At 47.5% G+C, this 12761-nt stretch overlaps 2 protein-coding genes across 15 annotated transcripts in view; one reads left to right on the top strand and one right to left on the bottom strand.

Annotated features, from left to right (window-relative positions):
- The window catches only part of NIPAL3 (NIPA like domain containing 3), a 57606-nt gene extending 45017 nt beyond the window's left edge, over positions 1 to 12589 (bottom strand). For 7 of the 14 annotated variants that reach the window (XM_025378415.1, XM_025378425.1, XM_025378341.1 and 4 more), the window contains exons 1-2: positions 10173 to 10327; positions 6549 to 6897 (exon numbers count right to left, since the gene is read on the bottom strand). Coding sequence is in view for 9 of the 14 variants with exons in the window: in XM_025378341.1 (XP_025234126.1) it covers positions 6549 to 6641 (93 nt within the window). In the remaining 5 variants the exon portion in view is untranslated. Of the gene's footprint in view, positions 1 to 6548; positions 6898 to 9779; positions 10368 to 12301 lie in introns of those variants that run through there. The other 7 variants (XM_025378351.1, XM_025378396.1, XM_025378370.1 and 4 more) reach the window with 6 other exon arrangements.
- STPG1 (sperm tail PG-rich repeat containing 1) overlaps positions 12307 to 12761 on the top strand; it is a 56432-nt gene continuing 55977 nt past the window's right edge. Inside the window, exon 1 of the mRNA XM_025378471.1 lies at positions 12307 to 12402. The gene's annotated coding sequence lies outside the window, so the exon portion shown is untranslated. The remainder of the gene's footprint in view (positions 12403 to 12761) is intronic.

The following is a 12761-nucleotide window of genomic DNA, read 5'->3' as shown; positions in this document are numbered from 1 at the left end:
CCCAGCTATGCTACCCATTGACTGTGTGGCCATGGGCAAGTTAATTAACCTCTCTGTGCCAGTTTCTTCACAGGTAAAATGGGGTTATAACAGTACCTATCTCATGAGAGATTTTGTGAGGATTAGCACAGTTCCTGTCCTATAAGTAAATAATGTTAGCTGCTTTTATTATGATGATTACAATAGTCATTGCTAATTGGTTATGAAAGGGTGGCTAAAGGACCTATATTTTATTGCCAGGAAGACTGACAGAGGTTTCATGGATGAAAAGGTGATACTTGCGCTGGAAGGCTGGGTAGGATTTTCCAAAGGCAGAAGCAGGGAGTGGTGCAGGCAGCTTCAGTTTGCTCATCCGTAAATTCCAGTCATTCTCATAACTACCCTAGAGGGCGGGTGTAAAACTTACCCACAGAGGGGTTACATGATTTTCCCCAAGTTATAATGCTAGAAAGTAACAGAGCTGGTGCAGAGAGCTATAATCACTGTGCACTCAGCCTGGGCCACACAGGAGACTCTGTCTCCCAGAAAAATAAGAAGAAAGGTAATAGAGCCAGGGTTTGAAGCCAAGCCTCTGATTCCAAAGGCCATGCTCTTAACACTCTGTTGTCTCTAATTTTGGGTCGAATTCTGTCTTGGGAGTAGACACTTGTGAAAATGTATCTTCCTCACCTCCCTCTTAGACTATAACCAGGGACAATCTGTCTCGATGATCTATATCAGGTGTCCAATCTTTTGGCTTCTCTGGGCCACGATGGAAGAAGAACTGTCTTGGGTAACACATAAAATATGCTAACACTAATGATAGCCGCTGATGAGCTAAAAAAAAAAAAAAATCGTAAAAAGTCTCATAATGTTTTAGGAAAGTTTATTAATTTGTGTTGGGCTGCATGCAAGGCTGTCCTGGGCTGTGGGTTGGAAACTTTATCTACATAGTTCCCGCCCCACCCAGCACAAGCTGGAGAGAGTAGGTGCTCAGATGAAATGTCTACTCGCTCAATAGAAGAATAGAGGCCTGACTTTTCCAGGCTGAGGTAAAGCTTCCACAGTGTCAATATCCTGCTGGGAGCTGCTTCCTGTAGCAGAGTGCCCTCCCCAACAACCAAAATTTATACCCTGATGGGCAGGGCAGAGGGCAGGGCTGCAACTCAAGGACAAACAGCTTGCTCCTAACTTCATCCCACCCATCAAGCTGGACTTAAGACTTGTCTCTCAATATTTTCCTCCTCCCAAAGGTAAGAGATGAGTTGTGAGCAGCCTGCCCAGCCCACATGACCACTTTTCTGAGACCTGCCTGTAATGGTAGAGCCTCAGAAACCATGTTTGCCAGGTGGCATCAGCTGAGTGGCACTCCTTGGCCATCACCAACTGGACCAGGTAGATACCTTACCCAAGCTGGCCACTCAGGTCTTCCCTCTTTTGAAGGGGAGGCATGAGTTCCAGCACCTTCCAAGCCCCACTGCCTTTTCTGCCACAGGGTTTCAGGAGCTACCCTGTCAGCCTTATAATAATTTTCCCTTTTGTCTCAGCTTCTCTGAAATGGGTTTTTACTCCTTGCAATCAAAATAGCCTTAACAAAATCAAGAAAGGAGACAGCTTTCCCTCAAAACCCCTCTCCCCATCCCCACGCAGAATTAACCACACCTTCGCCTCTACTCTGTGTACCTTCATCTGTTCCTCTTGGAAACCCCGTGGCATTTCGGAGTCACAGGCTTCCTACATGCCTAGTACATGGTCAGACACTGCGTTAGGTGCTTTTTCATTGATCCACACAGCTGTTGGGAGGGAAGGATGAAAACCAACATTCTACAGATGAGATAACAGGAGCTCTGCAGTGTTGCACCATACACCCAAGGTCACTTAGCTAAGAAGGAACAGAGTGGGGATTTGGATCCAGGTCCTCTTCTCTTTACCCCACCCAGTACTTCAGTCAGCTCGATCATCATCACAACCATGCCTGTCCCTCACCTCAATTCATACATCCTTGGTAGAGTCATCATGAATTATTCATCTTTGCTCTGGCAGGAAGATATTCCATACTAGGCAACTAAATTGATTTTGTGATTAAAATGGAAACTTACTAGAAATCTCATCAGGGAAAGTGCTCTGAGTTTTCTCAGATTCTTATATTTGTCCATTTGGCATCCATTCATCACAGGGCCAATTGTATTAACTGATTTTTTATATTCTAAGGAGCATGCCTCTCATATGCTAACTAACCATTCCAGAGCTGCAAACTTCTCCTTTATTAAACCCTCACACCCCAGGTCAATATTTCCCCTGCTCTAAATCAACCCAGGGCTACATACCAGACAACCCAGAGTTCTTCACCTCAGCCAGTCCTAAACTGTTCGCCCCGTCCTGCCGTGCCTTTCCCACAGAGAAACACAATAAAGGCTCTGATCTAAGCTTTCCCTACATGCCCTCCGCTTCTAACCAACTGACCTTGGTGTGTCCCGTGTGGCCCTCTGCAGCACGATGCGCCTCCTTCTTTTAGGAAACGTAAGCAACAAAAATCTTCTTCAATGGCATTAGCCATCCATGGAGTCACTCTGTCATGTCCACAAATTAAGGCCCAGGGAAAACTCAAGATAACAGCTTCTATCATTACATTAGAAATGGTGTAGACTCTGAATATCGAAAGCAGAATGGAATGTTCTGGTTCCTTCACAGAATGAAAGCACTCAGCACCTTCAATATGTAAGGCAGTATTCACTCAAGCTGACCAGCAGCTCCTGAATTTCCTCTGAAGTCAAGACTGTGCCACCATCAATGCGTTTTCTGATTACCCCTGCGGCGAGGGGAGTGATTAGCAGGGGCACAAGGAGACTTTTGGGTACTAGTAATGTTCTGTTTCTTGATTTGGGCGTCAGTAACATGTATGCTCCCTTTTCATTAAAATTTAACATCTAGAGCTTATGATTTGTATATTTTTCTGTATGCATACCATACGTCGATAAAAAGGTTAGTTAGAAAAAGTGTTTTTGGTCTTGAAACCCTGCTCCATTTTGCATAATGCTCTGTGAAGCACGTGGACACCTTCAAAGATGCAAACAGTAACAATGCCTACTTGAGAAGACTGTTTTGCTCACTTTGAATATCAGTGCTAAGACATGGTGGCCTGAGATCCTGATTTCTCAGGATGATGGAGTTGGTGCAGGAAGAAGCTTAGTAGATCATGCGGTCCAGAAATTCCCACACCTGGCTGATTATCGGATTCACCTGAAGAGGTTTTACAAAATGCACGTTCTGGGTTTCTAGCCTAGCTATGCAAAACCACAATTTGCAGGGGAGTGGAGATGAGGGGGTAAAAGGGTGAAGGCAGAGAGATGAGTCTGAGGCCTAGAAATCTGCATATTTTTGAGCTCCCCGGGTGTTTCAGGTGGTTAGGCAGGATTGGGGACCATCTATGAACTCTACCTCTTCATTTTACAGAGACAGAAACAGGCATAGCGAAGGGATGACACTTGCCCAAGATCACACAGCCAGAGATGACAGAACTGGGCCAAGAACTCAGGTCTCCCAGTTCTCAGTCTGATACTCTTCCCAACAGAGCCCTAGGTGAATACAGCAGCTGCACAGGAAGGGGAAACAACAGGCTTTCATGGAAAGAAGATCAACGGGTGAGATGCCAACACTGAAACAATCATGCCATCTTGGCTCTGAAACTGGTCTGCTTGGTGAGGTAGAGTCTGCTGAGAATGTCAGAGTCAATCTTTGCTCTAGAACGAGTCTACTTCCAGACAAATGTTCATAATTTCCATACATATTCCACCTGGCTGGTCAGATGGAATTAAAATGGCAAAAGCCCTTTAATGACCTGCAGAGTCCCCTCCTTGGGCACGCTGGGATGTGGTGGCAGCAGTAGGAGTCAGGACACTGGGGAGTCAGAGCAGTGCTGCAGTTAGGAGCATGGGTTCTGCAGCCGGTCTGACTCGGGTTTCAATTCTGGTTGCACAACTTACTAGTTGTGCTAGTCAGGGCCATTACTGAACTTCTCTGTGTCTCAGTTTCCTTGTCTCTAAAGTGGGGATAACAGCTAGCACTAGCACTTGACAAATGTTGGCCGTTATGTGTGGGTCACTGCCCAAGGGCTTCACGTGAATAAATTCATTTTATCCTCACCACCACCAGGAGGCAGCTACTATTCTACAGAGGAGGAAACCTGGACCTACTGTGTAGTGCTAGTGTGAAGATTACCCAAGGAAAGGCATGTGATGAACTCAGCACAGTACCTGGGATAGAATAAATGCTCAATAAATATTAGTCATTGTTATTATGATCATCATTATTATCTAAAATAATGAAGAGCTAGAGGAAGTTCTTTTTTTTTTTTTTTTTTTTTTTTTGAGACGGAGTCTCGCGCTGTGTCACCCAGGCTGGAGTGCAGTGGCGCAATCTCGGCTCACTGCAAGCTCCGCCTCCCAGGTTCAGGCCATTCTCCTGCCTCAGCCTCCGAGTAGCTGGGACTACAGGCGCCCGCCACCACGCCCGGCTAGTTTTTTTTTTTGTATTTTTAGTAGAGACGGGGTTTCACCATGTTAGCCAGGATGGTCTCGATCTCCTGACCTCGTGATCCGCCCGCCTCGGCCTCCCAAAGTGCTGGGATTACAGGCTTGAGCCACCGCGCCCGGCCGAGCTAGAGGAAGTTCTAGCTCTTCCTCTCAACTTGCTATAGGATCTTAAGTACGTCACTTCTCACCTCCCAGCCTCACTGTTCCAATCCATCAAATGAGAGGTTTGATGAGATGATCTCTAAAGTCTCCTTTAGCTCTAGGGTATTAGCAGTCACTGATCTTGTTTTCTTTCTTTCTTTTTTTTTTTTTTTGTTTGAGGTGGGGTCTCACTCTGTCACCCAGGCTGGAGTGCAGTGGTGCAATCTTGGCTCATTGCAATCTCTTCCTCCCTGGCTCAAGTGATCCTCCCAACTCAGTCTCCTGAGTAGCTGGGACCACAGGTGTGCACTACCACACCTGGCTAATTTTTTGCATTTTTGGTAGAGACAGGGTTTCATCATGTTTGCCCAGGCTGGTCTTGAACTCCCGAGGTCAAGCCATCCACCCATCTTGGCTTCCCAAAGTGTTGAAGTTACAGGTATTAAGGCACCACACCTGGCCTCTCTGATCTTTAAAAAAATAACTTTCAATAAATCCAAGTCATTGGATGCTGCATTGATAGGTGTTTAGAAACACTGAAATCTGACATTAAAACCCCCTTTTTAAAAAAGGTTCATTCCCTTCTGCCTATTCATTGTACCTGTATGACTATATCTAAGGAAAGGATGAGAGATCAGCACAGAGGTTTACACTCCAGGATGTTCACAGTTTACAGCCACTCCAGATTAGAGACAGCCTGAATATCCAGCAATGAGGATCTGTCCAGCAAATTTTGACACAGCAGCTCAACAGATTATTGGGCAATCATTCAAAAAGTATGCTTTCAGTCACTACTCGATGACATGGGGAAATATTCCACAAGCAAGGTCAAGTTAAACAACCAAGATACAAAACTTTATGTGCAATGTGACCCCAAATTTATAATACTAGAAAAAAACAAGGATCTATACTGAAATATGAATGAAAATTATCTCCAAATAATGGAGGTGATATACATACATACATGTGTGTGTGTGTGTGTGTGTATATATACATATATATATAATTTTCTTTTTTTTTTTGGCAACAGGGTCTTGCTCTGTCACCCAGGCTAGAGTGCAGTGGTGCAATCATAGCTCACAGCACCCTCAAACTACTCTTAGGCTCAAATTATCCTCTCGTCTCAGCCTCTTGAGTAGTTAGGATTTCAGGCGCATGCCACCACACGTGGCTAATTTTCAATTTTTCTGTACAGATGGGGTCTCACTATGTTGCCCAGGCTGGTTTCAAACTTCTGGCCTCAAGAGATCCTCCCACCTTGGCCTCCCAACGTGCTGGAATTACAGGTACGAGCCACCACAACTGGTCCAGAGTAGGTGATTTTTTAAAAAATAAAATCTACTAAGTGGGAATGCATTCCTTTTATTCCATACCTTTTATGGTGTATCTCTGCCTCCCTATTTTTACGTATTTTAATGAGCATCTCTTTTTTTTTTTTTTTTTTCCTTTTTGACATGGAGTCTCACTCTGTTGCCAGGCTGGATTACAATGGCACCATCTCAGCTCACTGCAACCTCCACCTCCAGGGTTCAAGCGGATTCTCCTGCCTCAGCCTCCAGAGTAGCTGGGACTACAGGCGGGTGCCACCACGCCCAGCTAATCTTCGTGTTTTTAGTAGAGATGGGGTTTCACCATGCTGGCCAGAATGGTCTCGATCTCTTGACCTCGTGACCCACCCACCTCCCAAAGTGCTAGGATTACAGGCGTGAGCCGCCGCTCCCGGCCCATCTCTTTTCTTTTGATTACACATTCCCTTGTCTGTGTGAAGGGCCTGCCTGTTTCTGCCAGTGACAGGCATACAGACCCCATATATATATATCTGTTAGCCAATGCAGAGCACTGTGTAACTTTCCTGTTAGGAAAATACAAATTCCCAAACCCCAAAAAAGCCCTTGCCTTGTAGGAGAAGGAAGTCTCGCTCAGGGCGCTGGCGCTACTTGTGGGAGGCAGCTGCTGTAGCTGCAGGGCTGCGCTGTGGGCTCCGTCCATGGTGGTCTAGTGGTGCATCCCGCTGGGCCGGGCTCAGGAGGTGGAGCTGCTGCTAGGCGGGGTCCAGGCCAGATGCCATCTCTCCTTGTGGTGTTCACTTCCCTCCAGCAGCCATCACTTCCTCATGCCAAAAGAATGCTTCAGGGCTCTTTTGGCTGATTTACAGCCTTCTCCTCAGCTTCACTTAGAGAAGTGCCAATCTCCGTGGCTCTCCCAGCAGACAGAGAGGGGCATGTTTTCCAGTTCTTGCGGTGCTCTAGGGTGGTGGAGAGGAACATTAAAAATGCATGGACAAGGAAACACTGAGCCCAGCTTTGTTACCTGAGAATACCATTCAGATAAAACATAACCGGCCATGACAAGTGAGTCCATTAAAAAAATTCTGCAAAATTCAATTCTAGCAGTTAAAAACAAGTTCTATCATGCCTTTGTCCTCCCCTTAATACAAACCTGACTCATCTATCTCAAAAGCTTTCTCTCTGGCTCTTAAATGTCCCCTTTCCTCCTCCACTCTGCTTCCTTCCTCCTATCGCACCCAACTTAAATCCTCCCTTTTTCCATAGCTCTTGAGCACAAGAAGAATACTAACTTCTCCAGGTCTCAAAAAAAAAAAAAAAAAAAAAAAAAAAAAAATCCACTACCACAAAAAGGGAACATTTAAGTTTCAACTTAGGAAGAAAAGAATCAGAAGAAAAGCTACCTCCACGGAAGACAGAAGAACTGGCCTGCTACTGAGGGTTGGCTGACACAGGTGAGGAAACACTGGTCTTGGAGGTAGAAAACCTGTGTGGCCAGGTAACTTTGCCTCTTAGAGATTCAGTTGCCTCCTCTGTAAAGTGGGGGTAATAACATGGCCTCAAATAAACCCAGCACTGATGATAATCCCTGCTAATTTCATTGGACTTATATTTTCAGTGCTTCCCAAACTGTTCCCTTTTTTGGAGACAGAATCTCACTCTGTCAGCCAGGCTGGAGTGCAGTGGCACAAACATAGCCTCCACTTGCTGGGCTCAAGCGATCCTCCCTCAGCCTCCCAAAGTGCTGGGATTACAGGTGTGTGCCACTTCTCAAACTTTTCTACCAGAGAAGAGAAAGTATACTCCTAGTGTCCTAGGAGGCATGGCCAAAACCCTACTTAAAAGTGTTAGGGGTTTCTTTGAGGACTTGTTATACATTTTTAAAAAAATGTATTGTACTGCATAGTCTATATTTATTTTAATAGAAAAATGTTTTAAATTGCTTTTGATGTGCCACGTGCTACCTGTTTTACCTTTGCCAGGTCATTTAACTTTTCAGCCAGTTTCTCCAGCTGTGAAATATAGATAATAATGTTCCCACCCCACATGGCAGTCTTGAGAATTTGATGAAATCATACATGTAAAATGCAGGCATAGCAAATGGTCCATGAATGTGAGTTGCTGTTAGGATTAATTTTATTAATTAATTTTATTCTCCCATGTTTAATTATTTATTTTGCCCATTCTTGTCTCTCTCATGCATTCATCCAACAAATATTTACCGAGGGCTTACTGTGAGCTAAACAATTTCTGCCACTCCCTGAGGCTTCAGAGAGCTGCCTCCTGTGTATTCTGTAGCTGTCAGTTCCTTCTGCTATCCGGCCCTAGGCCCAGGATTCAGTTGCCTCCTCTGTAAAGTGGGGGTAATAACATGGCCTCAAATATTCATGGTGTGAATAGCACATACATATGTGATGAGGCGAACACCATGTCCAGCACTAGGAAACAACAGCTGCAGGTTTTGCACAGGGACAGCTACAGAAACCATTTGGCTTGGTTTCACTTTGTCAAAGGGCCTCAGGATGAAATTATTGCTACTACCTGCAGACGAGGTTATGTATCCAGTATACAGACACGAGATGTAAGCATTCACCGGGTAACTTTATCAGGTAATTCACACCCCATAGCTAGACTTCCCTGCCTGCAAAACCCTATGAATATGGGTTTGCAATCTTGTGGAAAGCATAATTATTCACTATACTTTCACATACATGTGAAAAGCATTATTGCGTTAAATGTCTGTAACAATGTTTTAGCATTTGTAATAACCATAAGAGCCTTAAGAGTGGCTCAGGGCTCTTTCTACCTCTGAGAGGCCCCGAGAAGCATTCGACCATGAAGCAGTCACGAAATTGAGGAGCACACACTCCAGTGAGGTGTCTGCGGAATACCCTGTTCAGTTGTTCCCAGCTGAGATCTAGCCCAGAGCCTGACAGTGACTTGTATACATACCAACCAACTCACTAAATGCAGGCCAGTTAAGCACTGTGTGCGCTGTGGCCCCTTCACAGTCAAGAATGCCTTTCTAAGGCCTAATCCACCGCAACTCCAGAGCTCCAACAAGCAGATATACTCAGCCTCACCTACAGGAGGTCAGAGAAAGCCAACAGCCCTTAGCGACATGTCAGTCAAGGGAGTGGTGGGAACCCAGGCCTCTTAACATCCTTTAGACTAGTTAGTTTGCTCAAGTGCTTTTCTGGTTTTGCTTTTGTTTGTGGTGGTTGGCATTGCTGTGGTTTAATTTTTTTTTCTAAAAAGCAGCTTCCCTCTCTGCCTCAGGAACTCCCAGGCCTCTGAGACATTGCCTGCAAAGATAGAAGGGCTCTCCCTCAGCTGGGTGGGAGTCCGGACTGAAAGCCTGGAGGAACCCTTTGCAAGCTCTACTCCCTTATAAGACACATACTCTTTGCCTGGTGACTCTCTTTTCCTGATTTTGAAGCATTTCTCCAGGACCTACATATGCCCCAGAGGCAAGCAGTCACCTCTGCATTGTCAGCCACCCCACAATTAGAGCACGTGGTCACTGACCCAAGAAAGGAATGATAATTCACTAGGTGCTCTGCTTCCATTCCCACCCCGTTTATCTCGATGACCGATTTCACCAATCCCACCGAGCACGTTTTACAGACGAGAGAGCTGTGGCTCATGGCCGCTTAGGATAGCGTCTGTATTCGAATTTGCCTCTTTCCGAACAAATCAATAAAACACAGTCTTTCCCACCACCTGACGATTTGGCTTCTGGAGGTGAGCGCCAGTTCCCTGCCAAGCTTCCCGTTCCCGGACTTTGGCTCACGAGAAGGTTACATTTTTCCGTCCCCTCCCATTGAGCTGGAAACTCTACAACTCGAGGAGACAGCACCTCTGTTCCAGAAGCGGGCTTAGACCAAGAACGCCTCCCCTCATCCCACCTGCTAACTCCACCATCTGCTGCCGCCAGGAAGTCCGAGCCGTTCGGCACGAAGAGGAGAAATTCTGGCAAAGTTACTCCATGTTACTTCCTGGTTTGGTAGAGCCTGGCATCCCCTTTAGTAAGGTAGCCCATGCCCCTGTTCTTCTTAGCCTCGATACAAAACTGGAAAGAACATTCTGAGGCAACGGGACCCAGGTTGGCGAGGCTGGTGACAGCAACAAGGAAGGGTATGTATACTAGGGGACATTAGGTGACTTCGCTCTTTCCAGAAAAAACGAAGGTTAAATTCAATTCCCCTTCCTCCCAGTGTTAATCACTACTCACCGGCGGCGTCTCCTCTAAGGCCCACCTATCAAAACCTTCTGAGAAATGACTTGGACTCTTCGTGCAACCCGGAGGCACAGCCTCCTTCATCCCTTCCCAATTCAGAGCTGCCAAGATGCTGCAGTGTTTTGCTTTCAGAGGTCGCGATTTGATTTGCCAGGCTGCCTGCCAGTCAGAAGTTGGCAGACATTTCGCGCAGGCGAGTGGCTGCGAGGACGGGGGGGTGGGCGGGACAGCCCCCGACAATTGGCTGCGCCGCAAAGCTTGCTTGAAGGATAGGGGAGCGACCTGGGGCTAGAGTTTGGCGCTCACCTGGAGCGGGGACCCCCTAGCGGCCACAGGAAGAATGTTGCGGCGACTCCCCTGCCCCCTCTCCCGCTGTCCTAGAGAGCTCAGGTGATTGCTCGCCTCCACCTGCCCGGCAGGTGGGCCTGGTTTTAGCAGGCTACCAGGTGTCCTCCCTTCTTACCCCCATACCCACCTTCCGGGCTTTGCTCCTGCTGTTCCCCTACCCGACGCTCTTATCAACTATTGAAATCTAAAACGTCCTTGAAGACCCAGCGCTCCCTAAAGCCCTCGCGAGACTTGGGGCCAAACATATCTCTCCTTTCCTGCCCTCCTGGAACACCTGTTGGATACCAAGCCTCCCAGCAATCCTGAAGGTCCTGAAACGAGCCTAGCGCTTGGTTGTTTCTATAATGTACATAATTATCACAGTTATGATAATTAACATGCGCATGGAGTTTTACAGATGACAAGCTTCTCATCGCTCACACGTTGTCATATACACGCATTTGCTTTCAGATCGTCACAGCCATGAGTGAGACATGAAGCCTGTTTACATACGATGAAATGTCATTTGGACCTAGACATCTACAATGAGAAAGAGGCAGTTCTGGTCTCAGATTGCGGGGCAGAGAAAGCTCCTTGGGAACACGAGAGAGGAAAAAGCTGGTGCATTGTGGAAACTGCCCGAAGGCCAGCAGGGCTGTTGAGAGATTTTTCTGGGGGCGTGGTTGGGGCTGCTCTCTGAGGAATGGGCCAGGGACAGTTTATAAATAATATATTTGGGGCCCGGCGCAGTGGCTCACGCCTGTAATTTCAGGACTCTGGGAGGCCGGGAGGATCACTTAATCCCAAGAGTTTGAGACCAGCCTGGACAACATAGTGGGACCCCATCTCTACAAAAAAAAAAAAAAAAATTAGCCGGGCGTGGCGGCGAGCGCCTGTGGTCCCAGCTCCTCAGGAGGTTGAGGCGGGAGGATCGCTTGAACCCGGGAGGCAGATGTTGCAGCAAGTCAAAATCGCGCCACTGCACTCCAGCCTGGGCAACAGAGCAAGACCCCGTCAAACAAAAACAAAAAAACTCGGATTTCACCCTAAATCTAAAGGGGAGCCATTGGAGGACTTTAAGCAGGGGAGTGACAAGGTCGCTGTGACCACCCTGCCCTGAAGCGTCTGAAGAGGGTCTCCTGGAATACCAAGTGGCTGCCCTTGTATAGTCGCCCAGGTCAATCTATTTGTGTGTGTGTGTGTGTGTGTGTGCTGTTAGAAACAGGGCTTGGGGCTGCGTGTGGTTTCTCATGCCTGTAATCCCAACACTTTAGGAGGCCGAGGCGGGTGGATCACCTGAGGTCGGCAGTTTGAGACCAACCTGGCCAACATGGTGAAACCCTCTCTCTACTAAAAATACAAAAAAATTAGCCTGGAGTGGTGGTGAGAGCCAGTAATCCCAGCTACTCCGGAGGCTGAGGCAGGAGCATCGCTTGAACCTGGAGGGCGGAGGTTGCAGTGAGCCAAGATTGCGCCACTGCACTCCAGCCTGGGCGATAAAGCGAGACTCTGTCTCAAAAAAGAAACAGGGTTTGGATGAATGTTAATTCTCTTAGGTATATTCCCTGAATATACCTTTTAGAAGGTATATTCTAAAGCTTTTGGTTTATCATAAGATTTTTGAGGCATGGCCTAGATAAATCTCTTATTAGTTCCCCACCCAGCCACAGGTCCGGATGTAATTAACCTAAACCCTAAAATTCGGCAGGCTTCTCTGCGGACTTTGAAACGCCTCTAATGATTGGTCAATAACTTTTCACTTTAAAGAAACAGAGGATGCCATTGGCTAGAGTTACCTCCGGGACGGCGGAAGGTGGACTTGCGAATGTTAGGCCTGTGGTTGCCATAGCGACCGGGAGGTTGAGCTGGCCAGATTCAGCCGCCGGGACCCGACCAGGTAGGAGGCAGTTCCGGCGGGGGAACCGTTTCTTGAGGTCGTGGGGAAGAGGACACGGCGCACCATGTCCTCCGCGTGGGACGCCCACGGAGATCCCCCGGCCTCCGGGTTTTTGCGGAATTCCAGGGCCGAGCTAGGTGGAGCCCCGAGGGCGGGAAGAAGCCACCATGGTAGTTGCCCCTGCGTCGGGGCGTGTCCTCGGTGGTTCCACCCGAAAAGTGGTGACAGCTGGGGCTTGCCTGCTCCACCGACCTCCTGCGAGAGGCGTGGGCGTCCGACCCTTCTGGCTCAGCCTCCGCGAGTGCGCAAAAGTTGGAAGGCTTCAGTGCCTGGCAGTGGGTGGACGCCAAAGACCTGAC

Source organism: Theropithecus gelada, chromosome 1 (genome assembly GCF_003255815.1).
Source record: "Theropithecus gelada isolate Dixy chromosome 1, Tgel_1.0, whole genome shotgun sequence".
In the NCBI taxonomy this organism is placed as follows: Eukaryota; Metazoa; Chordata; class Mammalia; order Primates; family Cercopithecidae; genus Theropithecus; species Theropithecus gelada.
Note: the sequence above shows the minus strand (reverse complement) of the source record. Positions and strands in the feature narration are given on the sequence as shown.